Here is a 25129-nt window from a genome sequence, read left to right as displayed (position 1 = left end):
CTGTGCGGCTGAGCCCCGCCCCGCCGCGGTGGGGATACTGACCCCCCACAATGGTGCCTAACATACTACTGTGGGTCCAGCCCTCGACCGACAGGCGACTCCATCACGAAGAGCCGGACTCACTGCAGCCTTCTTTTGGGGCGTTCCTTAGCCCCCGACTCCACTCTGAGGCAGCTGGTGGATGCGGGCTGGTGGACACTCCTTTGGGGTCTCCTCTCACCCCGACATCTTCTGCCTCCCCTCCAGGAGTCAGATCTCAGGAGAAATGGAAGAAGGCTCCCACCCTGCTCTGTGGGCCTGCGGGTGTCCCCATTGTGACACAGGGCCACTCACTGCTGACCCACTTGCATCCTGCAATGCTGCTCTTGGGGAGGTGTGTCTGCTCTTGCAACAGCCTGATAAGTAAGATGGGCGGACACCTGGGAGCAGAGCAAATAGATAACCCATGTCCTTTCAAAGTCAGGCTGGGCTGCTCCCAAGGAGCCCTGGTGAGCAGCATGTGACACTCCGGGGGAATGTCACTTGGCTGGACGCATTCTTTGCTATTGATCAGGGCCCACACTCTGTAGAGACAGCGGCTGACTGGTGGAAGCTGATAAGTTGCAAATTCTTTTTGTCTAGAAACAATGGAAGATGACTCCAACTCTATGATTTTACTGTCCCATGGAACATTAACCAGTTTCATATTTAATTTAGCAACTTTATGAATATTCCAGAATTCTTCATTACTGTTCTCACTGAGTCTCTCCTTTCTTTCCCTGCATGTATGCACATGTAATTTTTTAAAATATTCTTCATTGAACTAGCTTTGCCATTCCGCTGCTTCCTTATTAATAAACTGCAAAAAAAAAAAAGTTGATGTGATCCTACTCTTAGATATTTATGTAAGAATTGTGTGTTTCATATTTTGAAAAATTGGGAAGTTTTTCACAGTATCTGACTAGCTTTGTCCTTTCCTGTGTGACACTGGGTAAGTCTTTCTGTCTCTGGTCCTTCATTTTTTCATTAGCAAAATGGGAGACAGGCTGAGCCTCTGGGTTCTGATATTTCATGTTTCTGACTCCTCTTTCTGGAAAGCAAGGCTGCCATGAGGCAGTCACAGAAGATGGACTCTAGAAAGGATGTTAGAGACCAGGTGGGGCAAACTGCCTGCTTCTTGGTAGAAGGAGAGTGAAGCTCAGAGAGGTTAGGCAACTTGCCCAAGATCACACAGCTGTTGTTCAAAATGATGATTTCATTCAATGGCAGTAGAAGTTTTCTCATAAATTAACGTATTCCCTCGAAGCCCATCGAGGAGTCTGGCTATCATCCCTTTTACAGAGAAGGGGACTGCGTTCCAGGGGAGGATACAACTTGCTCAGGGTCACGTTTTGTGAGGCTGAGCTGGGAGATGCCCGATACCAGCTCTCTAACTTCCTGCATTCTGGGGAGGAAGACAGGGGCTGGCAGACAGTACTCCTGGCCCCCTCCTTCAATCAAAGCAAGCCTCTGTCTCTGATTGGCAGATGCCAGGGCCACACAGGATTGCAGGTGTAAAAGGAGCCCCGAAGCCTGCTGGCCCTGGCTCTGGACCTTCCTTCTCCCTCCTGGCCGCCTCCCTATGGCAAATTCCAGAAAAACCAAGACAAGCTCTTGGAAAGAGGCAAAAAGATGTGGTCAGCCCAGCTTGATGGCATTGACCTCAAGCCTTAGAGAGGGGTGTCAATCAGTGTAAAAAAAAAAAAAATCTTCTCAGGGTCCAAGCTGCCAACGAGGCTCGCCGAGCCGGCAGGTGACGGGCACCCGTCAGCGCACCATTCAAACGCCCCAGCACCGCCTCTGGACAGCGGAGCTGATGGTTTTGTTGCCCTGTGGGTTGTTGTGGTTGCTGTTGTTTCGTTTGCTGTGTGGTTTTTCGGTGGTGATGGGGTGAAGCCCAGGGCCGCAGCATGCTGGGCAGGCGCTCCACCCCGGAGCCACCCAGCCCTGCGGCTGGTTTTTTGTTTTTGTTTTTTTGTTTTTTTTATGTTGATAGAAGCCAATGGTTAAATGTCCCCTGTGTGCCAATTATTTTGCATGCGTATGTCATTAAAAAGTTACCATCATCCGATGAGGCAGAATCCATTGTTCCCAATTTACAGACAAGGAAACTGAGGACCCAGAGGTTGAGTAACTTCCCCCAAGACTTGCGGCTGCCAGGAAGCAGAAGTCTAGAGCCCGGTTGCTGGGCTCCCCGCCCCCAAACCTCTGTCTTTCTTCTTTGCATCTTCCAAGCTCTGGGCAGTGAACACCCTGGAAGGGACCAGCAGGTCACTCCGCCGCCCTGACGTGCTCTCCCTCTGGATCCTGCGGTCCCCTGGGCTCCCTCCGCCCTGCCCTCCGGAGCTCCTCCCTCTGCGCCACCCCCTGCACAGCTGTGGCTGGGCTCTGCTCCCCAAGTCCCAGTCTTGCTGAGGTCTGCTCAAAACTTCCCTGGCCGCCTCTGGTCCCTGGGGAAGTTGAGGGGACGGTCTGGGGGAGGGGAGGGGAAGTGGGGAGGGATGTGAAACTTGCCCACAGAGGGCAACGCCCCTGCTGGGTGTCCCCGGGGTCCCTGGGCCAAGGGCAGAGCGTCCAGTTGGAGTCGGCAGCCCAGGGCAGGTGAGGCCGGACTGGAGAGGGAGGGACCGTGAGGTCTGGGAGGCGGGGGCGGGCGGGGGCAGGGACGCTGCTCTGGGTCTGGGATGGGGACAGGATGGGGGACCGTCCAGGACTCAGGATGGGTGAGTGGAGGACCCCAAGCCCCTGGGCCAGAGCCGGGGGAGTGGAGGTGGGACACCCACTGAAAACGGGACCCTGGTCCCAACACGGCCTGGGAGGAGGCCGGGAGGGGGCAGCCCGGGCCCCGCGCCCCGCGGCAGAGGAGCCCTCAGGAGGGGCAGATGCGCTCGCGGCCCCCCGAGCACCGGGCTCCGCCATCTGGGAGCAGCGCCCGGGAGTCACTGCTCAGGGGACGACGCTGGGGGAGCGGGGGTGTGGGGGGTGAGCCCCAGCCTGTGGCCGCGGCCTGCGCACCTGGCCGGCGGGGTCCCTGGGGCCGGTGGCCAGGGGACATCAAAGGCCCGGTGTGCTGGTCGTGTGGAGTTGGGTGCGTGGGGTGCGCACGGTGCTGTCCAGCCTGCCCAGGCCCTGCCCATCTCCACAGGGACATCATGGAGGCCTCTTGGCGGTGGCTGGTGGTCTGTGTGCTGGCCGTGTCCCTGGCCTTGGCCGTGGCCGAGGATGTGTGCCAAGCGCCCAACGGGAAGGACGGGGCAGCAGGGAAGCCTGGCCGGCCGGGGCGGCCGGGCCTCAAGGGCGAGCGCGGGGAGCCAGGTAAGCAGCTCCCTCTGGACCCTCGGCCTGTGGCTGGGGTGGCCCCGGGGGGCAGGCGTCCACCTGGTCCCCAGAAGCCCTCTGGTTTGCACTTTTTCCCGAGGGCTGGGGAGCGTGGCCTCTAGGCCTCCAGGCCCCTCAGACTCCTTCCTGCCAGGACCGTTCTTTGGCCTCACCTTCCTCTTGTGGGGAATGAGCTGCTTTGAGCAATGAAAGTGAAAGGTCTGAAGCAGTCCTCGGTCACTGTTCAGAGACAGAACAAAGGCCCCGGATTTCAGACTTAGGAGCCACTGTCTTGCTGTGTGACCTCAAGCAAGTTACTGGCCCTCTCTGAGCTCCATTTTCCTCATCTGTAACATGGAGACATAACCCTGCCTGGCTCCCTCAGGGAGGGATCAGTGAACAGCACCTGACGTTTTTGCTTTCCTCCAGCACCCCCAACTCTGTCTCTGATTCCTCCTCTCAGTCCTTTTAGGGTTCAAAAATTGTCACATTATAGCAAAAAGGCTGGGAGGGATGGAAAAGGGAGGCGGTCATGACCAGAGTGGGAAAGGAAGGTCTCACCTCCGTCTGCAGCGGAGCAGCAGGATTGGCACAGACACCTGCACTCATTTGTATCCGGGAATCTACACGAGGTCCCCAACCCTGAGGAGGAAGGGGTCAGTGGCCTGGAGGGTGGGGGTGGACAGCCATGAGCAGGAACGGGAGCCACCAGAGTGTCACCCGTTCCCAGAACCGACACCATCCCAAGGGCCACTCATGCTTCTCTCGTTTTATAGAAGCAGCAGAGGCTCAGGGAGGTTGAGACACTCGCCCGAGGTCACACAGCGGTGGGAATCGTCTTGAGGGTCTGGGCATTCCCCGGCTTCCATCTCCCAGCCCCTGGGCCCGGCCTCTCCAGGGCACCGGCAGGCCCTGGACTCTCCCCCTCCATCTCTTCTCTCCCACAGGAGCCCCGGGCATCAGGACCGGCATCCGAGGCCTTAAGGGAGACCCGGGGGAACCCGGGCACCCCGGGAAGCCCGGCAAGGTGGGCTACCCGGGGCCCAGTGGCCCCCTGGGGGACCCCGGCACACCAGGACCGAAGGGCATCAAGGGCAACCCAGGAAACCTCAGGGACCAGCCACGGCCAGCCTTCTCGGCCGTGCGGCGGAACCCGCCGGCGGTGGGCAACGTGGTCATCTTCGACACGGTCATCACCAACCAGGAGAGCCCCTACCAGAGCCACTCGGGCCGCTTCCTCTGCGCCGTGCCTGGCTACTACTACTTCACCTTCCAGGTGGTCTCCAAGTGGGACCTCTGCCTGACCGTCGTGTCCTCCTCGGGCGGCCAGGTGCGGCGCGGCGTGGGCTTCTGCGACAGCAACCTGAAGGGGCTCTTCCAGGTGCTGTCCGGCGGCACGGTGCTGCGCCTGCAGCGGGGCGACCAGGTCTGGCTGGAGAAGGACCCCGCCAAGGGCCGCATCTACCAGGGCCCCGAGGCCGACAGCGTCTTCAGCGGCTTCCTCATCTTCCCGTCCCCCTGAGCCAGGCGCTGCTCTGTGCCGCGAGTGGGCGCTGGACTCCGGCCGCCTCCCCGGAATAAATACCCGAGTCTCTACCTGCTGGGCTGGAGGTCCAGGTGCTGCTGCGGGCGTGGGAAGGTGGCCGCCTGTCTGGTGTCTAGCCGGTCCAGGGGCTGCTGATCATCTGCAGGCGGCCTGACCGCTGTGACCCCAGTGTCCTCGTCTGTAGAGTGGGGCTAATACGGTGCCTACTCACGGGTCGGGGACTGGGCGACGCGCGGTGGGAGCTGGCCCAGCGCTCCTGCAGCGAGTCGCGTCACCGGTCACTTCGCAAACGCGCAGCGAGGACCGTGCTTCTTCCTCTTGCTGATCAAGCCCCCGGGTGGCTGTGGACGTCCAGGTGTCACTTTACAGGCGATGAAGCGGCCGTGACGGGATCAAAGCCCCAGGGCAGGATCTGAGGGAGGCACTGGAATCGAACCCACGTCTCACTGCCACCCATGGGTACCAGTCCCCTGGGAGCCTCCCAGACCCCCAGCCTCCCAGACCCAGCCTCCCAGACCCCCAGCCTCCCAGACCCAGCCTCCCAGACCCAGCCTCCCAGACCCAGCCTCCCAGACCCCCAGCCTCCCAGACACCACAGCCTCCCAGACCCCACAGTCTCCCAGACTCCCAGCCTCCCAGACACCACAGCCTCCCAGAACCCACAGCCTCCCCAGACCCCCAGCCTCCCAGACCCCCAGCCTCCCAGACCCCACAGCCTCCCCAGACCCCCAGCCTCCCAGACCCCCAGCCTCCAAGACCCCACAGCCTCCCCAGACCCCACAGCCTCCCAGACCCCACAGCTTCCCAGACCCCCAGCCTCCCAGGTCCCCAGCCTCCCAGACCCCACAGCCTCCCAGACCCCCAGCCTCCCAGAACCCACAGCCTCCCCAGACCCCCAGCCTCCCAGGTCCCCAGCCTCCCAGACCCCACAGCCTCCCAGACCCCACAGCCTCCCCAGAACTCCAGCCTCCCAGACCCCCAGCCTCCCAGACCCCCAGCCTCCCCAGAACCCCAGCCTCCCCAGACCTCACAGCCTCCCAGAGCCCACAGCCTCCCAGACCCCCAGCCTCCCAGAGCCCACAGCCTCCCAGACCCCACAGTCTCCCAGACCCCCAGCCTCCCCAGAACCCCAGCCTCCCAGACCCCGCAGCCTCCCCAGCTTCTACAGCTGTGCTGGGCTAATCCCACAGGGTCTTTCCCAGCCCTGGGCTGGAGCAGGAAACAGAGAAGGGAAGCAACTGGCCCAAGGACACCAGCAGTCCCGCCAAGCCTGGACTCCTGAGTCTGGCCCTGGGTTTCCACCCCAGCAGGTGGGCAGCCTGGGGCTTCTGGGTGTCCGGCCTGGGCCAGGGACCTGAGGGCCCTGGACGCTCCTGTGCTTCCCCAGGGTCCCACAGAACGTCGTCCACTCCCTACAGAAACGCGGCCCCCACACGGGGGGAGACACACCCCTTGAGCCTCACACGGGTGCACACTCGGGGCACACTCGGGGGCACACTCGGGGCACACTCGGGGGCACACTCGGGGGCACACTCGGGGGCACGCCTGTCGAACCCCTACCTCCCACCTCCGACTTCCAAGGAACATTCCTGAACCACCAGAGTGCATTTCCGTCTCCGGCACACAGGCACACACCTGGGGACGCGTGTCCCAGACACACGGACACCCACGGGAACATGTCACCCTCCGGCCCCAGCGCCCGAGGCCGAGGAAGCCCACGTCCTCTCCACGCTGACCCCCGACGCGCACAACTCCACAGAGCTCTCCTCAGAGACCAGAGTGTCCCGGTCACTGTCACAAGTGGCCCTCTGCACACACCCCGGCCCACCACCTCTGACGTCCACGCCCAGGACCCTCCTGGCGCGGCCCTCGCCCCTGTGCCGGGGTCTTTAGGGGTCAGGAGGGAGCGAGAGGGTCGGCAGTGGGAGAGCAGCCCCCCTTGGCCCCAGGCACTGCTGGGTCCTGTCACCCTGGCTCCCTGGGGTCAGGTCTGCCGCCGTGTCCCCGCCTGTCTGAACACGCTGCCCGTGGGCCCCAGGCTGGGAGAGGCAGCTCTGCGGTGCCCGCCACGCCCTGGGCATTTCATAGCCATTGGTGCACTTAATCCCTGCAAGAGACGGGCCCCGAGCTCAACCACAGCGCCTACGGTCACGTCTGCCAGGCGGCAGGGCCTGGAAACAGTCTGCGGACCCCAGGGGGCAGCGGGACTCCAGGAAGTCAGGGTGGCCCACGTGGCAGAGGCCAGGCTATGGAACTGGGGCACCAGGACGGCCCACTGCCCCTGCCCTGAGTCACCCCTCCCCACCTGCCCACCGTGACGCCCCTCTGTCCCTCTGGGGACAGCCTCGGCCCAGGCCCAGAGGGCCAGTGGGGCAGGACAGAGCTGAGCACAGGCCGAGGCTGCCACCTGCTGGACACGGCGGACCTAGGCGCCACAGAGGCCAGGGCAGGAGCTGGAGGCCAGGGCAGGAGCTGGAGGCCAGGGCAGGAGCTGGAGGCCCAGGGCCCAGCGGCATGGCCAGGTCGTCCCTCACCCCTGTGAGGCCGTGCCCAGAGCTCCCTCCACGGGGACTCCCGGGGCCACGTGCACCCGTGTCCTGGGCAGCCCGGTGCCATAGGGCGGAGGTCCAGGTGGAGCCTGGGCCCCAAGCTGCTCAGCCCGGCCGGGAAGGGCTCAACTCCTGCCCACGCCGGCATGGCGTGTCCCCTACCACGTCCCTGCCGTGGAGCTAACGGACGACCTCATCCGGAGTAGGCGGCAGGGGAGTCGGGACTGGACCCTCTGCCGCCCCCGAGTCCTTCATCCCAAAGTCCCGAAGCCAGAGGGGCTGCCTGGCCACCTGGAACCCCTCCACCTCGGGCGCCTGGGCCTGAGGCAGGGTGGACACTGGCGGGGAAGGTGGACGCCGGCGGGCAAGGTGACGCCAGCGGGGATGGTGGCGCCAGGGGCCCCCCCAAAGGCAGAGCTGGGTCCCAGGAGTCACAGGGGGAGGGGCTCAGGAGAGCCTCCAGGCAAGCGGGCAGCAGGGCCGGAGGAGAAGCCAGAGCTGCCGACTGTGCAGAGCAGCCTGGGAACGGGGGTCTCCCCAAGTGTGGCGACTGGGCTGGGCCACGGATGTTTCTAGAATAAGACCTGCACCTGAGAAGGGCAGGTCAGACTCCTTCTGGTGGTGGCTGAGCAGAGGGGTCTAGCAGGGCGTGGAATCCCAAGACCCCTCGGGGTGTGGCTTGGGGCCAGGGTGTCCACCTCCCTGGGCCTCGGTTTCCTCATCTGTGCGGAGTTGGGAACCCCCGGGTGTTGCCAATCACTGAGCCCCAGGCACGGTGCCTGCTGCAGAGGGGGCCAGACTTTCGGGGGACCCAAAAGGCCTCCAGGGACGTCTGTGCCCTGGGGGCTTACGACATTTCCTCATTTCAGACCCTCATGACCGAGGGCAGAGGAGGAAGGGGTGGACAGGGCGTCACTGTGGCCAGCCTGGCTCAGAACCCGTGAAAAAGTGTCAAGTCAGGAAAAAGGAGAAAGGGGATGTGGGAGGGGAGCGGTGGCGGGGGAGGGGCGGCGGGAGGAGGCCCAGCGCCGCTCTGGGCCGTCCTTGCTCCGTCCACTCGGACACAGTGTCCTCCGGCCTGGGAGAGGGAGCCGAGCCAAGACATCTCTGACCAGCCCGAAGCCTCCCACCCCCGGCACACAGGTGAGGGAAACGGCCACCTCCCGGCCACCTTCCTGGACCAGGGCACCGGAGCAGCTCGGCTTTGAGGAGAGGAGGCTCACCCCTGCTGAGCCCAGGCCTGGCTTCAGAAGAGGCCGGTCACCATCCACGGTGGGGTCCACCCTTGCAGGGCGAGGGGCTATGCAGGGAGGCCGCCTGAGGAGGAGGCCACTCACTGTCCCCGGTGCTCCCTCCCCAGGATGGACGTGGCACCCAGCCGCAGGAGCCCCCTGGGACTCTACCTCCTGCTGCTTCTGATGGCCCTGCCACTCCGGGGCCAGGCCAGCACAAGCTGCTACGGGATCCCGGGGATGCCGGGCCTGCCGGGCGCCCCTGGCAAGGACGGGCATGACGGTCTGCGGGGCCCCAAGGGCGAGCCAGGTGAGTCTGGGGGCCGCAGGGGTGGCGGGCCCAGAGGGTCCCTCCAGCCCAGCCTGCAGGCGGGAGGGGCAGGGCCCTGCTCTCTGGGCCCATCCGGCCCTCTGTCCTCCCGCCCAGGCTTCGGGCCCCGGGGCTGACCTCCGGCTCCTCTGCCTCCCCACCTCCCTCACCCCTCCGCAGGGAGGGAGAGGCCCCGTCCCAGCAGCAGCAGGCGCCCAGGGGAGAGGAGGCCACGCTGAGGCCTCCACCACGGTCACAGCCCTCCCGCCAGGTGTCACCTGGGAAAGGTGGGCACACCCTGGGAACCAGCAAAGCACTGACTGCTGGGTCCAAACCCAGGTGACCGCTGCCCCAGGGAGACACACACAGAGTCGGCCTTGCCGTGCCTCAGTTTACCCACCTGCACCACCGGGAGGAGTCGGCACCGGCCGACCTGGGACCAGGGGTCCTTGTGTTGGGGCATAGGCTGCCCTGAGCACCTGGCCCGCACGCCCAGGCAGAGGCCGCGGTGGGCAGCGTCTTGTTCGGGAGCTGTGCTCACCGCCCTCCCGGGGGCTCTGGAGGGGTGGAGGGGTGGAGCGGGGCAGTCGGGACCACAGCCCCAGAATCTTCTGGGCAGGTTCACGCCCAAGCCACAGCGTCAAACAAGGGACGAGGATGGGAGCAGGCAGCTGGCCTGGGAGCTGAGAGTGTCCAGCACGGGCGAGGCCATCAGGACTGGGCAGAGCTCCTGGGCAGGCAGAGGCAGGTGGAGAAAGAGCCTCAGTCCTCCGGAGGATGAAACCGGAGGCTCTGTTGCTGATAAGAAAACCGAGGCCAAATCCCTTGAAAAGGAGGTTTACTTCTATTTTGCAAATGTCAAAACTGGGGTTCAGAGAGATTGAACAACTCACCCAAAGTCACACAGCAGAACCCTATCCACACCCTTAACCACTGCCCTTCCCTGCCTCCTGGGCCCCTCTCCACGCTGCGTCCTGCCCCATTGGGCACTTGAAGACATTTTGAAGGCACTGCGCCCAGCACTTGCCATGCGGTCCTCCACTCCACCCTGTCAGCCTCTCTGGGCTCTGTTCCCCTATGCTCCTATCTCAACTGAGCAAACAGGCTCAGAAAGGGGAGGTCACCTGCCCAGTATCACACAGCCTGAGCCCAGTCTGCTGGGTTCTGACCCCACTCTCCTAACCCTGGGACCTAAAGGTCCTCACTCCATAGAAGGACAGACATGGAGCCCCAAGGAAGGCGGAGGAGAAAAGAACCACGAGGGCTGGCAGGGGTGACCACGGGGGACTTTCTGGAAGAGGAAACTGGAGATGGACCTTGAAAGTGGGAAGTCTCCGGCCTCAGTTTCCTCAGAAACCTACACACGACACAGATGTACTAGAAGCTACGCACACGCGCACACGCATACACACACACGCACACAAGCACACACATACACATCATGCACACACAAGCACACATGCACACACACACATGTACATGCACACATGTACACACATGCACACACGTGCATGTGCACATGCACATGCACACACACAAACATGTACGCGCGCACACATACATGCATGCCCCATACACACATGCACATGCACACACACAAGCACACACACACACACACACACAGACCTAGCAGGCACAGCCCGGGTGAGTCCTGTGGCTGCTGTGACTTAGTGTCCCCGTTCTGACACTGGGCTCCAGTGCTACCACCTGTGCCGCGTGCCGCTGGGAAAGCGAGGGAGAGGCACGTCGGGGACCTCATCCCTTTCTTTTTCTTTTTTTCCAAATTGCTACGACTCTATGATTTCCCAGTGCGCAGTCAAACGTGTGAACACAGCCTTGGTTGAGCGGCCCCGCAGGGCGGAGCGAGGGCGCCTCGGCCCCCCGGGGATGCCACCTCGCGCTGGTCCTGTGATTCTTTCCAGGAAAAGCCGGGACCACAGATTTTTAGGCGAGTTCTTCGAGCTCTGCTGCAGTTTAAAAATCAGAAAGCAGCATGCAAGCCGAACAGGGCGTCCGTGGCCACCTGCTGCCCAGCGCTCGGGGCTCCTGACCTCCTGTCCTGCTGGGACACCCGTGCTGCCCAGGCCCACCCTCCATCACAGACGTGGAAACAGAGGCCGATCTCCCTCGCCCCAGGCCAGGGCCCACTTCCAGTGGACGGCCCATCTGGGAAAGTGGACACCCCAGGTCCCTCTGCCCAGCCCCTCACGCTCTCCCCGCTCTCTCCCCAGGAATCCCAGCCGTCCCTGGCACACGAGGACCCAAGGGCCAGAAGGGAGAGCCGGGCACCCCTGGCTATCCTGGGAAGAACGGCCCGATGGGCCCCACGGGGATGCAGGGGGACCGGGGCCTCCCGGGGCCTCCCGGGGAGCCGGGCGAGGAGGGCAGGTACAAGCAGAAGCACCAGTCGGTGTTCACGGTCACGCGGCAGACGGCCCAGTACCCGGCCGCCAACAGGCTGGTCAAGTTCAACTCGGTGGTCACCAACCCGCAGGGGGACTACGACACGGGCACGGGCAAGTTCACCTGCAGGGTGCCCGGGCTCTACTACTTCGTCTACCACACGTCGCAGACGGCCAACCTGTGCGTGCTGCTCTACCGCAACGATGTCAAGGTGACCACCTTCTGTGACCACATGTCCAACAGCAAGCAGGTCAGCTCGGGCGGCGCGCTGCTGCGGCTGCAGGCGGGCGAGCAGGTGTGGCTGGCCGTCAACGACTACAACGGCCTGGTGGGCACCGAGGGCTCCGACAGCGTCTTCTCGGGCTTCCTGCTCTTCCCTGACTAGCCGCCCGGCCCGCGCTCCTCCTCCAGGAAGCCCTCCCACCCCGGCCGCTGCTCCTCTGAGCGCCTTTCCGCGGCCACCACGCGCCCCAGTCCCCCCGGCCCCCTCGGGACCACGGCTCAACTTATTTCTGTTTTTTCGGGTCTTGGGAGAGGTGGGGAGATACATGAATAAATAACCAGACGGAACCTGGGTGGCCCGACTCCCCTCGGTGACACCGGGGACCTGCCAGTGCTGGTGGCACCTGCCGCAGCTCTCTGCGGCTCTGGACCTGGGGCGTCCAGGTGGTACCCAGGCCCAGTGGCCACCTGTGCCGAGACCCTCAGCACATTTGACCTGGTGGGGGAGGATGTTCAAGTGTGGTCACAGGCCACCAGAGGTCCCCAAGCAGCTGTCTGCTGCCACATGTCTCGGGGAGGGACACCACTGTCAGAGAAGGCCCGGGCTCCTAGGTAAACGGGACTGAGTTCGAGGTCCAGGCCGGAGCACTCAGATGGGGAGGAGCTGGGCTCGGCTGAGCCCCGTGCACACGCAGGCCAGGCGGGCAGGCCAGGCGGGCAGCGTCCAGGCCGAGCCACTGAAGCATCGAGCAGCTGGATTCGCGGGCTCTCCGTCTGCACCAGGTGTTGTGCAAGAAATTCACACCCATGGGCTCTCTCGTCTTTGCAGCCACGCTCTGAGACGGGCGTGAGTGGGTGAGAGGACTGCCCCCTGCGTCTGCGTCACCCCAAGAAACTCACAGACCCCAGGGTCCCCCAGAGATCACCCACAGCCCCCAGGTTTGGGAGGTGAGGTTGCTGAGAACTGGGCTCAGCTGCCCCGGTCGGGAGACTGGGCAGCCTTCAGGTCCAGGCCTTGGAGCCCAGTGAGCTCGAAGGCTCACCAGGCCCAGGAGAACCTGGGTGGGGACCTCACAGCGGCATCACTAAGGGTCAGTGAGAGTGAATTCTGCAGACACCTGTGTCCATTCAGGCCCTTCGGTTCCGACAGAGCCCGTCCCATACGGCCGCACCCCTGCCCCTGCTGTCCTTGTCCTGTAGAGTCCCAGCCCACTCACACACACCGCCCATCCACACGAACAGGACACCTCACCCAGATCGCCTCCTCCAGGAAGGCCTACCAGACCCCCCACCCACAGCTCCCTCTGCAGACGTGGACCACAAACTCAAGACTTCAGAGACCAGGTTCCCAAGGGAAGGATTATGGAAAAAACATTCCTACAAGATGGCTCCCCAAGAAAAATTGAGGGACAGTGTGGCTCAGGAGGAGGGGAAATTAGCCAAACATTAAGCCTCTCCCAGTGCATCCTTTCCCCATGACAATGGGCCCCGAGGGAAAAAGCAAACTTCCATCCCTTCCCGGGCTCATCCCAGCATCTCCGCCACAAGCAAACCTTTACCCCTCCCAACCCCAGCGCATTGAAGGAAGGAGGCAAACACTCAAATGCTGGGCCTGGACTCCCCCATTGCAAAGCAGCCCCAAATGGAGGCACAGCAAATATTGACACTCCGGGAAACAATGGATCCCAGAGAAAGAAAAGCAATGGCAGGATCTGAGTACTCATCCCCGGGGATCTGGACTCCTCTGTCCCCAGATGATAGAGTTTCAGCCTTTTTACAGCTACCGCCTAAGTTAAAGTTCTGACCTGTGCCACAGCCCCAAAGTCCAACTGCACGTCCACATCTCCAACGAAACCATAAAACCCAGACTCCTTCTGTAACCTGGGGGCCACCTCCATACCCAGAAAATGGGCCCTCCCGTGCCTGATCGATGGACCTCCCTGCAGGATAAAGGACAGCTGCTGATCCCGGGTTTGCTCCCCGCCGGCCTCCATCATTTGTGGGCCACGAGTTTACAGCAATTCTGCTGGCAAATAGGATTAACCTACGGACTTACTTAAAACAAAACCAGATTTGTAGACCCAAGGTAGCGTCGTGGAGGTCTGGGGAAGACGGGGCCGTGGTGAGTGGCGGGCAGCAGTGAATGCCGCCAGCTGGGGCACCGACTGTCTTCTGGGCACTAACTCACACATCTGCCTCCTGTCACCTGTGAGCATCCAGGGGGTGGGCCTGTGATGCCCGCCGGGCACCGAGGAACACAGCACACACACGCACACATGCACACGCATACACACATACACAGTGCACACACGTGCATGTATGTGTACATATGCTGCACATGTATGTGCACGCATGTACATGTGTACGCATGCATGCGCTCACATGCACACACACAATACGCACATGCACACACAGGAAGAACCGGAGGGATCCTGCCTATGCACTAGGACCAGGTGCCTTGGCAGGGCCAGGCATGGGTCACCAGCCACGGCGTCCGTTGTCCCACCACTCAGTGTCCACCCTGCGATGTCCCAGCGACGCGTCTTTCTTCTCATTTCTCTTTTGTTTAAAACAATTAATGTGCCGTTTTCGGCATCCACGGTGTCCGAGCAGACCCTGAGCGTGGCAGACCCTGAGCGTGGCAGACCCCTGAGTGTGGCAGACCCCTGAGCGTGGCAGACCCCTGAGTGTGGCAGACCCCTGAGCGTGGAAACGAGCTCCTGCCGCTTGTTTTCCATGATTGTTCCCCGTTGTCCTCTGACAGGAGCGAGGACCTTAGAGGACGCGGCCTGTCTACTGGTTGGTGGCCGGCAGGGCCTTTGGGGGTTGGGCCAGGAGCGGGAAGCGGAGTCGCCCCAAGCTGCACCCAAGCTTTCAGACCGGGCGCTGGGGGGCTTTATTCTGCCCTTGGCAGGGGTCTGCGTCTCCAGCAGGGGTGGGACTCAGCCACTTATGGGCACTGAGACCAGCGGCTGCCCCCAGGGGTCTTGGCCAGGGAGCCTCAGCCCGGCCCCCCGCCCAGGCCTCCCCGCGGCTCCTCGGCTGGGCTCCAGGACCCTCGTCCTTCCTTCACACGGCCGAACGTTCCTGTGTGCCTGCAAGCTTCCGGGGCTGGCGGGGTCGCCTCCCTGTTCCCACCAATGGCCCCAGGAGATGAGCACCCAGGCCTCTGGCTTGCATCGGAGGACACAGGTGGCCAAGAGCCGAGGTCAGGTGCTCAGAAGGAGGCCAGGCCGGGACTCCCCCGGGGAGTGGCCGACCCCAAAGCCCTTGCTCTTAAGCCCCTCTGCTGCTTCCACCCCAAGTTCAACCCCACCTTTCCCATGGCCATCGACCACCCAGGCTCAAGTGACCCTGGACACCCTGGCTGGACACTTGGACTTGCAACCTGCCAACTCCCACCCGCCATTTGAATTCACGGCCTCCTGGGTATGGCCAGCTCCTCCGACTCTGGTTGGCCGAGCCCAGAGACCCGCGGGGTTTTCGAATCCCTCCTTTCCTTGCCTGTCACCCTCCGCAGTGAAAGCTCGATTCCCATCGCTCGGCGTCTGAGCCCCTTGATTCTCCAAGCGCAGGTCACTGGGGCCAGCTGACCCTGAGCAGGGGCCTCGTGGCACAGCGAGGCAGACTGAGTCCCGGGCCTGCCGGGTCCTGCATCCCCACCTACGTGGGGGGTGGGCTCCGGCGGCAGTCACGGCTTCGCGGATGACATTTATCACACAGCTGAAAGCCTGTGTCATCCCCTGTTTAACACCCGTCTACACCCGAAGGCAAGTTCCATGGGGACAGGAGCCACGCACGACTTGCTGGGCACGGAGAGACCATGTTTCTAAGGACGCCTCCCCCTCGGGCCACCCCCTGCGTGTAGAGTGTGACCCCCGAGGCCTCTCCAGGTCCAGCTTGGCATAATTTTAGGGTGGACGAGGGCACCTGCCTGTGACGATGACTGTCACCAGCACAGAGTCCGGCTGGAGGTGGGGGAGGGGCATCAATAAGTCATGAGCGGATTTAAAATTCATGATCCGATTATTTTAGAAGAGGAAAGAGCAGAGGCTCAGGGTGGGAAGGAGCAGAGGCGGCCAGCCCAGCGAGGGGACGCGGGGACGTGCGGTGGCATTCGGGATGTGCACGAGCACTCAGCTTTCCGGGCCCGCGACCCTTTCTCCTCCATTATCCCATCCATGCTCCTGGGGACTGAGAGGCCCTCAGGCAGGTGTCATCATGTCCCATCCAGGGCGGAGAGGACGGGGCTCCCCGGGCTCGCTGGACTGAGAGCGCGGAGCTGGGGTGGCAGAGCTGGGCACGTCGGGGTCTCCACCGCGCCCAGCGCTCAGGCACCTGGGGGACGCCGGGTCCCACGGAAGCCCCTGAGCTCAGAGGCCTGGGCTCTGGACACTCCCCACAGCCTGCGCTGCCCGGGCCGCTGAGTCGGCGAAACCCACTGACCACGGGCCACCGCGTTTACGGGAAGCCCAACCCCACCCTGGGGCAGAAATGGGACCTGAAACTGCCTAAAGGCAGCAGGACGGCGACCGAGGGGTGGCGGGGGCTGGGACCGCCTGCTGGGCCCCTGGGGGGGACGCGGGGGGACGCAGGGGGACGCCCTTCCCGCCCCCCAGGAAATGGAACTTCTGCTTCGGGCGGAGAGCGGCAGGCTGCAGCTCCCGGCCCCACTGCTGCCCGCCGGCGGCTTTGCAGGACGCAGGTCCCCAGGTGAGCACCTGCGGGTGGGGCAGTGTGGCCGAGGGGCCGCGGGGGGGTCTGACAGCGCGTGACGGGGCCCAGCGCTGGCCCCAGGGCTCTCTGGGGCTTTCCGGGTGAGCCGGGGAGTCTGCAGCAGCCTCCAGTAGGAGCCTCCAGCGTGAGGTCGAGGGTCGTGAAGAGAGCCGCTTAGCGCTGGTCACCTCGGGCGAGCCGCTGATCTCCCTCGGCCCCAGACTCCCTGGGGAGAGCAGAGCCTCGCAGGGCCCAGCACGCCCTAAAGGAGACCCGGCCCAGGGGCCACCTTGGCCACTAGCACAGGGTGGACCAGAGGCAGAGGCAGAGGCAGGACGAGGGCCAGGTCCCCTCCAGAGCCACATGTCCTGCCTAGCGCCTTACTGCTCTCATTTTCCTGCCATCTGGTGAGAAAGCTCAGCCGGACTTTCTCAAGGAAATCGCCTGATTGGCGGGTGGATTGGGATCGGATGTGCCTCCCTGCTTGACCTGGATAATATTTGTCACAGGGGGAGAGGGTCGCGGGGCTGTCCTAGGGATCTCTTCTCTTCTGGTTGCTATTGCGTTTAATCCAGAAATCAACCTTGCCAAGGAAGTTCAGAGAGGTTAAAGCATCTGCCCAAGGTCACACAGCAGAAGAGTTGGAGATCAGGTTGCTTGGCTCCCAGTCGGGGGAAGGAACTATTGGGGTGGGGAGGAAGGGTCAGTGATGACCAGCCAGCGAGAGCAGGAGGTCCAGGAGCCAGGCGAGTTGCAAGTCCTCCGTCAAACCTGAGACTGGCCCTGAACATGGGCTAGAACGGAGCTCTTGCTGCCAGGGCCCCTCCAGGAAGCCCAGGTCCCATCAAGACCCTGTCCACTCCCCGCCCGAGCTGCCTCAGCCTGGGACAACCCCTCCCCGGGCCCTCTCCCAGGGGGCCTGCGTCCATTTTCGCGTCACCAGGAAACTTCCCTCCTTCCCCGACTCAGGAGTTTGTGGACGGTGGTGACGGTGACAAAATCAGGGACACTGAGCAAGGGCTCCACGCTCTGCTGTAAGCCGTGACTCGTTCACCCTGAATCGAGAGATCAGCATCTTCCCATTTCATAGGAGGGTAAACTGAGGGAAAGAAGGGATTTCCGGAGGCCCCTCACCAACAGCGGCAGAGGCCGTCGGCACCTGGCCGCGCTCTCCTCCGCACGGCACAACAGGCCCTCGGCGTCCGGTGACAGCTGCCTTCCAACAAAGGTCCTGCTGATCAAGGCCACACACACCCAGCACCACTCTCAGCTTGTCCCACGCAGGAGTCCTTCAATCAGACTGTCCGGCCCCAGAACGTATTTCTGAAGTGGCCTCTTAAGTTCCAGTGGATGTAGGTTTGAATCCCAGCCATGTGGAAGCTGTGTGACCTTTATCAGGTGTTTGCCCTCTCTGGTTCCCAGTTCCTCATCTGTAAATGAGAGCACAAAAGTGCTTCCTCAGGGGGCTGTCATGAGAATTAAACTAAACGTGATAATGACACGTAAATCATTTGGCTTAGAGCCTGGTCCCTGCTAAGTGCCCGGCTTTATAAGTTGTTGAATTGGCATTTTGTAAAACTTCCAGCAAGAGTGAGAACTGAGGCTTTCTCAAAGACAGCAGGCTCTGCCCTGAGCCAGCCTCCCTCGGAGGACAACAGAGCCTAAGCCCTCTCGGGCAGGCCCTGGCCACAGCTTTGTAGCCTCCTGTCCTTGGTGACTGGCACAGGGGTCTGAGCAATGAGTGACCAGGACTAGACTGGGCCACGGAGGCTGGTTCTCAGAGCCGAGAGCCACGTACCAGCAGGACTCTAACGCCCCAGGCAGCCTTCCACGCGCCCAGCTCGGGGTGGCCCAGCCAGCACCAGGCCCAGAGCGGCGGCTTGGCTGCACCCGGTCCCTGTCTCCCAGGGAGACTTGGGTCCCCTGCGTCTCATTCGTGAGACTCAGTTTCCTGATGCTTCCTGGGTGCTGGAGGGTCAGATGCAGGCGGTGGCAGCCAGTTCAGAGGCGGGCGGGGAGCTCCTGGAGTCTTGCCAGCCGTGGTCCTGTGGCCACCCGGGAGTGGGCAGGGCCGCTCCGCTCTCCATTTTCAGAGCAAGAACAGCTCGGGGCTGAGGGTCATGAGGGAGGGCTTCCTGGAGGAGAAGGCGTTCCCTCGAGGGCCCAGGGTGGGGAGAAGTCAGACCCGGGGAAAGGCGAAGGGCAGCCTTGCTGGGGCACGAGCTGCCCATCGCGGAAACAGTGCCCAAGAGCCCTTCCCAGAGCCGCCACTGAGATTTAGGAATAGGCTGAAGGTTCCTCAAAAAGTGGACCCCAGAATCACGAGTTCAAAGCCAGCCTCGGCAACGTGGGGAGGGAGGCCCCAAGCAACTCAGTGAGATCCTGTCTCTAAATAAAATATGAAAAAGGGTTTGGGAGAAGCTCAGTGGTTACACACCCCGGGCGGGGTTCAATTCCCAGTACCAAAAAGAAGACTGAAAGGCAGGGGCTCAGAGCGTGGTGCGGATGGTCATGGCAGCGCTGCTCATAATAGCCAAGAGGTGGCAACTTCCCGAATACCCATCAGTAACGAGGGGATAAGCCAACAGGGCCCATCCACACCGCGGAATAGTATTCTGCCCGTAAAAGGGAAGGAAGTCCTGATACGTGCTGCAACGCGGATGAGCCTGGAATGATGAACGGGAGGCCAGGTATCGTAGGATCCCGCTGATAAGAAACCTGCAGAGCAGGTCAACCAGAGGGGAAGCAGCTCCGGGGTTGTCAGGGCCGGGGTGGGGAACACTGCGTCCTGGGCAGAGTTTCCGACGGGAGGAGGAAAACGATCGGAACTAGACAGGGCAGCTGCCCCCACTGTGACTGTGTGACCGGCCACCATGCTCGCTCCAGCGGGCCAGCTGGACGTGATGGCAATGTGCCCTCAGGGTGGGACCTGGCGGACCGAGGCCCCTCTGTCCTGAAAGCAACGCCAGGGGCTGCTGGCCTTGCTGACCTGCTCAGGACAGCCCGCAGCCTCCTCCTGCTCCCTGGGTCAATAAAGGGCCACACGCCCTCTCGCCAGAGCCACCACTGCCCGAGGAGCCCGAGGGTGTCGGCAGCAGGCCTGGCCTGTGTGCTGGCCTGTACTGTGTGACCCTGAGCCACTGACTTGGCCTCTCTGAACATCGGCGTCCTCTTTGGTATAGGAATTAGTTTCCAGCAGGCACCGATGCTCGTGAGGATGCCGAGTGACACACCGCCTAAGCAGCACCTGCCGTCTACCCGGGAGACCATCTGGGTACCTTCGGCACTCACGTCAGCTCCCCCTCCGCAGGCTCCCTCCTGCCTCCTTGGTCCCCACGCGCCTCTGGCCACACCGGCCTCCCTGCTGGTCCTCAACCCCTCTCAGGGCCTTTCCCCGCATCTCTTCCTCCTGGACACTCTTGCCCCAGCCCTTTCGGAACCCCCAGGTCTCAGCCCAAATGCCACCTTTCCTCTGTGGAAAAGACCATCCCGGAGGGAGGACTTCCCTCGCAACACCAGCCAGCCGCAGCCCCAGCCCAGCGGCTGTCCCCAGGCGCGCTGCCCTCCCTCCAGAGCACCATCGCAGTGTGGACTTCACATTCAACTCGTGACGGCCCGTTTATCCCACTTCCCCTCAGGGTACAGGACCTTGGCAACAGGGACCATACTTTCTTGTCCATCACTCCACCTCCAAACCTAGCACAGGATGGGGGGAAAGGGGACAATGAGCTTCCCATCACTGAACATGAGGATGGGTGGATGGAAGAGGGGCGGGTGGGTAGGTGGGCAAAAGGATGGATAAATGATGGGTGATGGAGGGATGGATGGAGGGATGGGAGGATGGGTGAGTGGGTAGAAGGGTAAAAGGATGGATAAATGATGGAGGGATGAAGGGATGGATGGATGATGGAGGGATGGATGGAGGGATGATGGATAATGGAGGGATGGACAGAGGGATGGATGGATGAGGGGCGGGTGGGTAGGTGGGCGAAAGGATGGATAAATGATGGATGGATGGATGGGTGGATGGGTGGATAAATGATGGGTGGATGGGTGAGTGGATGGATGGATGAATGATGGATGGATGGAAGATGAATGGATGAGTGAATGGGTGGATAGATGGGTGGATGGGTGGATGGCTGAAGAATGGATGATGAATGGATGGATGGATGAGTGGATGGATGGATGAATGAATGATGGGTGGAGGGATGGAAGGATGTGTGGATAGATGAATGGATGATGGATGGATGGATGGATGGATGATGGATGGATGGATGGATGAATGGATGAGTGGATGGATGGATGGATGAATGGAAGGATGTGTGGATGGATGGGTGATGGATAACTGGATGGCTTTGTGGATGGATGGAGGGAGGGAGGAAGGAGGCGGATGTGGGTGGGTGCAGGGATAGAGAATATACAGATGGACTGATGAGTGAAGGAAGAGGTCACTGTGGTAGTGACCTCCCGCGTCCTCTCTCCCCCAGGGCAGCTGAGACAGTGATGAAGTCCCTGTGGGCCGATGTCTTGGTGCTGCTCCCGCTGCTGCTCCTGGGTCTGCTCCCTGTCTCCTGGGCCCAGAGCTGCACCGGGCACCCGGCCATCCCTGGCATCCCAGGCATCCCAGGGATACCTGGCTCTGATGGCGAACCTGGGACCCTGGGGGTGAAGGGCGAGAAAGGTACTGCATGCTTTGGGACACACTGGTGTCATCGGCCAAGGCCCCAATTCCTGCCTCCCAAGTCACAGCCCCCCTGCCTTAGAAAATGCAAAAGCACAAAGCCCGTAACTGCCAGGAGGGAATTCAGAGTCCCATTTTACAGACAGGAAAACTGATATCCAGAAGGATTCCTGACTTCCTCAGGGTAGCCGCACCATGCTGAGGCCGCGGCCCTCTTCCCTCTGAGCCAGGGTGGAGAGGGCACCACACGGCCACACAGACCTGAGTTCACTCCGCCTCCAGAGCTCCCGGCTTCCCCTCTGAGTTACCATTCCCTCACCTGAGAAACAGGAACAATGATACTTTCCTGGAGCTGTCATGGGGTTGCACCGAGACCCCTGTGGTTCCGAGCAGCCCCGTGGCAGCTCACCCTAAGCCAACCCATCTCATCCCCACTTGACAGACGAGGACACTGAGCCTCAGAGAATGGGACATGCTGTGTCAAGGTGACACCGCTGACCCGGGCTCGCGTCCCGTTAGCAGCACAGCCGTCCGTCTGCAGAGCCCACTCGCAGGCGCGGTACTCCGCTGCTCTGCTGAAAATACCCTTTGTCTTGTGTTGTGCCAACCCTGGGGCGGTGGCTGCTTGAGCGTGGAATGAGGATCCAGAGTTCACCATCGGGCTGTGCGAGTCAGCTGTGATTGATTAAGGATGTCTGCCAAGGCTGAGGCGGGGACAGACAGCAAGCGCGCCAGGAATTCATTAGCTCTGCCCTAGGCTTAGGCCCCACAAGGGACCGGTGTGGGCTGGGGAAGAGCAGGGCCAGTGCCGTCCTCAGGGGGTACTGCTCTCCTCCCAATGGCCGTCAGTCCCTGAGGTCCCAGCCCAGCTCCTTCTTTTGGCCTCAGTGGCCTCTGGCCCTCTCATTTCTCTTGTCTCTGCTTTTCCAGGGCTTCCAGGGCTGGCTGGAGACCATGGTGAGTTTGGAGAGAAGGGAGACCCAGGGATTCCTGGCAATCCAGGAAAAGTTGGCCCCAAGGGCCCTGTTGGCCCTAAGGGTCCCCAAGGGTCCCCCGGATCCCCTGGTCCCAAAGGCGAATCAGGCGACTACAGGGCCACACAGAAGATAGCCTTCTCTGCCACGAGGACCATCAACAGTGTCCTGAGGCGGGACCAGGCCATCCGCTTCGACAGCGTCATCACCAATGCGAACAACAACTATGAGCCTCGCAGCGGCAAGTTCACCTGCAAGGTGCCGGGTCTCTACTACTTCACCTACCACGCCAGCTCCCGAGGCAACCTGTGTGTGAACCTCGTCAGGGGCCGCGAGAACATGCAGAAGGTGGTCACCTTCTGTGACTACGCCAACACCTTCCAGGTCACCACAGGCAGCGTGGTCCTCAAGCTGGAGCAGGGAGAGATGGTCTTCCTGCAGGCCACCGACAAGAACTCTCTGCTGGGCATCGAGGGGGCCAACAGCATCTTCTCGGGGTTCCTGCTCTTCCCTGATGCAGAGGTGTGACCCACGGGGCTGAACCCCACCTGCTTGGGGCCACCCCTTGCCTCCCCCCAGCAACATTCACCTTACCCCCAGCACCACCGCCTACCCGGCCAAACCTCTGTAACTGAATGAATGAATCAATAAACTCTTCAAGGTCAAGGGACGGCAAGCTAGTTCAACTCTGGGTCCCAGTACCTGGCACACCTGGTGCTCAGCAATGCTAGTTGAATGATGGATAAACAATGGATGGATGGATGGATGGATGGATGGATGATGGGCGGATGGAAGGATGGATGTGTGGATCAATGGATGTGTGGATGGGTGGATGTATGTATGTGTGGATGGATGGATGGATGAATGGATGGATGATGAGCGGATGGGTGAATAAATGGATGGATGGATGGATGGATAGATATGTAGATGGTTGGAGGGGTGGATGGATGGGTGGATGGATGATATGTGGATGGATGGATGCATGGATGGGAGGATGAATGGATGGATATGTAGATGGATGGAGGGGTGGATGGATGGATGGATGGATAGAGGGTGGATGGGTGGATGGATGGATGAATGGATGCATAGAGGGGTGGATGGATGGATGTAGGGGTGGATGGATGGATGGGTGAATGAATGGAGGATAGATGGATATGTAGGTGGGTGGAGGAGGGGTGGATGGATGGGTGGGTGGGTGAATGGATGGATGGGTGTGTGGGTGAATGGATGGATGGGTGTGTGGATGGATGGGTGTGTGGATGAATGGGTGTGTGGATGGATGGGTGTGTGGGTGGATGGTTGGATGGATGGACAGATGACTGCTGGAAGCAGAAGCTTCTGCGTGGAGGTGACTGGAGGGTCAGACTCTGCCAGCCCACAGGGATGGGAGCACCTTCTACCTCATTAGTCCTATGCTTCTCCTTGGAGATTGATTTTTTCACACTTCCTTTAGAGGGAGACTGGGGACCAGAGGGATGAAGGGATTTCCATCATCCCACAGCAAGGCTAGGCTTCAAGGACAGAGTTGCCCATAGATGACCTGAGATGTCTTAAGGCAGCATGTCCAGGCAGGACTAAGAGGGCCGTGCACTTGTAACCTCCCTTCACCCCACTGAGGGATGCCTGGGTCCTCCTCCAAGTCCTAACTGACCCTGGAAAAGGAACCCTGCCATTTGATTCTCCCTGCATGCCTGCCCTCTCAAAATCTGCCCCACCCAGCTCGCCTTCCGTTGTCCAGTTAGAACCAATGTCACTTCTCTGTCCAAAAACCTTCAGTGGCTCCCTATTGCCCTCTAGTTCCAGCCCGTGGGCCTGGCCTGCCTCGCTCCATTGGGCCCCTCTGTCTTCTCGCAAGCCCAGCTTCCCACCGCAGCTCCCTTCCCCTCCCTGCTCCCCGACCTGGGGCCTTCCACTCCGCCACCCTCTAAAACCTGGAGGCCACCTGCCTCCCCGAAGCTGCCCCAGGTCAGCCCTCTCTCCCTCCTCCGACTTCTTCCAACCCCATTTCTCACTTATTCAGGTCTGAGCGTGCCCAGTCTGCGCCTGGATTTTCCTTGCTCCCACCCAGTCTCCCATCTAGGCTGTGAGCTCCTGCTGTCGCTGGACCCCAGAGCCCAGGATAACACAGACGCCCCATGAAGACAGGCGCCTGATTGGTTGAACTGCGGGAACAGAAGTCCCGGCAAGTCTCGGCAGCTCCTCCCATTAGCCCCACCCCCTCAAGCCCTCTACCAATCCTGACTGAGGTGGGCGGGATTTAGGGCATTCTGGCTTCCCATGGGACTCTAGTACCAGTCCAGTCTTCTGATTGGCTGGCGCATCTTTCGGGACTCCATTCATTGGGTGGAGCTTCTGCCCCATCTCCAAAGGCCTGGACTTCGTGACCTGCCCCAACTTCAGACGCTCCACCTGAAACCTTGAATCTTTTCTACAGGATTTGGACCTTCTTTTTGCTGCTCAATTCTTTCAATACAAACGGTCTGCCTGGACTTCGAGCCTACAAGTAATAATTATAGCAATAATAGCCACACCATGATCAAGTTACCATGTGCCTACTGCTTTAGGTATATTGGCTCGTTTAATCCTCAGTAAAATCCCCAGAAGGTACATAGTATTAATCCCATTTTACAGATAAGAAATCCAAAGCTCAGAGAGGGCAAGCAATTTGCCCTGGGTGACAGGTGCTCAGCATGTGTTTTTCAAAAAGTTCTTGCTGAACCTTCAGACGTTGCACCTCCTTGCCAGCCACAGCTGTTGGGATTCCTTCTGCAGACCCCTCGGCACCCTCCTGATGTCTTACCTGCAGCCTTTAGGCCTCAGGCGTGTTCTCCAGCGCCACCTGCAGGGTGCCCATCCCACTGCAAGGACCCAGGCAAAGCTGTCCATGCCCCAAGGTAACCCCTACTGTGGGAGTGACGCAGAATCTATGATCCTGGTTCCCATGAGAGGGTGTCAGTTTGGCGCAGCGTGGAATGTGGGTGCTCCTGGTCCAGTCAGTAGGGGCTAGGGAGGAGCAGGCTGTGAGGGTCACGCACCTGGCAACTCTTCTCTCCTTTGCTAGTCACAAGGAGCCCGGAGCAGAGGGCCAGTGCAGCAGGAGAGCGAGCAAGGAATGGCTGGAATTTGCGTTTCCTATGGGTCCCCCTGTGACGCTGCGGGG

The 25129-nt window shown here is 61.2% G+C and overlaps 3 protein-coding genes across 5 annotated transcripts; all 3 read left to right on the top strand.

Moving 5' to 3' along the window:
• Positions 1 to 2488: 2488 nt before the first annotated feature.
• C1qa (complement C1q A chain) lies at positions 2489 to 4932 on the top strand. The gene is made up of 3 exons (XM_047564035.1): positions 2489 to 2619; positions 3164 to 3333; positions 4284 to 4932. The coding sequence occupies exons 2-3, from the start codon at positions 3171 to 3173 to the stop codon at positions 4856 to 4858; spliced, it is 738 nt and encodes a 245-aa protein (XP_047419991.1). The 5' UTR covers positions 2489 to 2619; positions 3164 to 3170; the 3' UTR covers positions 4859 to 4932.
• A 3510-nt stretch (positions 4933 to 8442) lies between these two features.
• On the top strand, positions 8443 to 11946 carry C1qc (complement C1q C chain). The gene is made up of 3 exons (XM_047562213.1): positions 8443 to 8574; positions 8792 to 8973; positions 11205 to 11946. The coding sequence occupies exons 2-3, from the start codon at positions 8793 to 8795 to the stop codon at positions 11759 to 11761; spliced, it is 738 nt and encodes a 245-aa protein (XP_047418169.1). The 5' UTR covers positions 8443 to 8574; position 8792; the 3' UTR covers positions 11762 to 11946.
• Positions 11947 to 16178: 4232 nt separating this feature from the next.
• On the top strand, positions 16179 to 22649 carry C1qb (complement C1q B chain). 3 transcript variants are annotated; one of them, XM_047547885.1, is made up of 4 exons: positions 18974 to 19004; positions 19497 to 19953; positions 20802 to 20995; positions 21926 to 22649. In XM_047547885.1, exons 1-4 carry the CDS (start codon positions 18986 to 18988, stop codon positions 22495 to 22497), a joined length of 1242 nt encoding a protein of 413 aa, XP_047403841.1. In that variant the 5' UTR covers positions 18974 to 18985; the 3' UTR covers positions 22498 to 22649. The 3 variants fall into 3 exon arrangements, with proteins under 3 accessions (XP_047403988.1, XP_047403909.1, XP_047403841.1); XM_047548032.1 differs by lacking the exons at positions 18974 to 19004; positions 19497 to 19953 and adding an exon at positions 16179 to 16311; XM_047547953.1 differs by lacking the exons at positions 18974 to 19004; positions 19497 to 19953 and adding an exon at positions 16207 to 16311 and having other exon boundaries at positions 20807 to 20995.
• The last annotated feature ends 2480 nt before the right edge of the window (positions 22650 to 25129 follow it).

Source organism: Sciurus carolinensis, chromosome 1 (genome assembly GCF_902686445.1).
Source record: "Sciurus carolinensis chromosome 1, mSciCar1.2, whole genome shotgun sequence".
NCBI classification, from domain to species: Eukaryota; Metazoa; Chordata; class Mammalia; order Rodentia; family Sciuridae; genus Sciurus; species Sciurus carolinensis.
Note: the sequence above shows the minus strand (reverse complement) of the source record. Positions and strands in the feature narration are given on the sequence as shown.

Bases quoted from the DNA above. Each gene is read 5' to 3' on its own strand.
- C1qa (XM_047564035.1), top strand. From the start codon at position 3,171: ATGGAGGCCTCTTGGCGGTGGCTGGTGGTCTGTGTGCTGGCCGTGTCC. The intron at 3,334-4,283 runs GTAAGCAGCTCC...TCTCTCCCACAG, and splicing joins GGGCGAGCGCGGGGAGCCAG to GAGCCCCGGGCATCAGGACC.
- C1qc (XM_047562213.1), top strand. From the start codon at position 8,793: ATGGACGTGGCACCCAGCCGCAGGAGCCCCCTGGGACTCTACCTCCTG. The intron at 8,974-11,204 runs GTGAGTCTGGGG...CTCTCTCCCCAG, and splicing joins GGGCCCCAAGGGCGAGCCAG to GAATCCCAGCCGTCCCTGGC.
- C1qb (XM_047547885.1), top strand. The intron at 19,954-20,801 runs GTACAGGACCTT...TCTCTCCCCCAG, and splicing joins TTATCCCACTTCCCCTCAGG to GGCAGCTGAGACAGTGATGA. The intron at 20,996-21,925 runs GTACTGCATGCT...CTGCTTTTCCAG, and splicing joins GGGGGTGAAGGGCGAGAAAG to GGCTTCCAGGGCTGGCTGGA.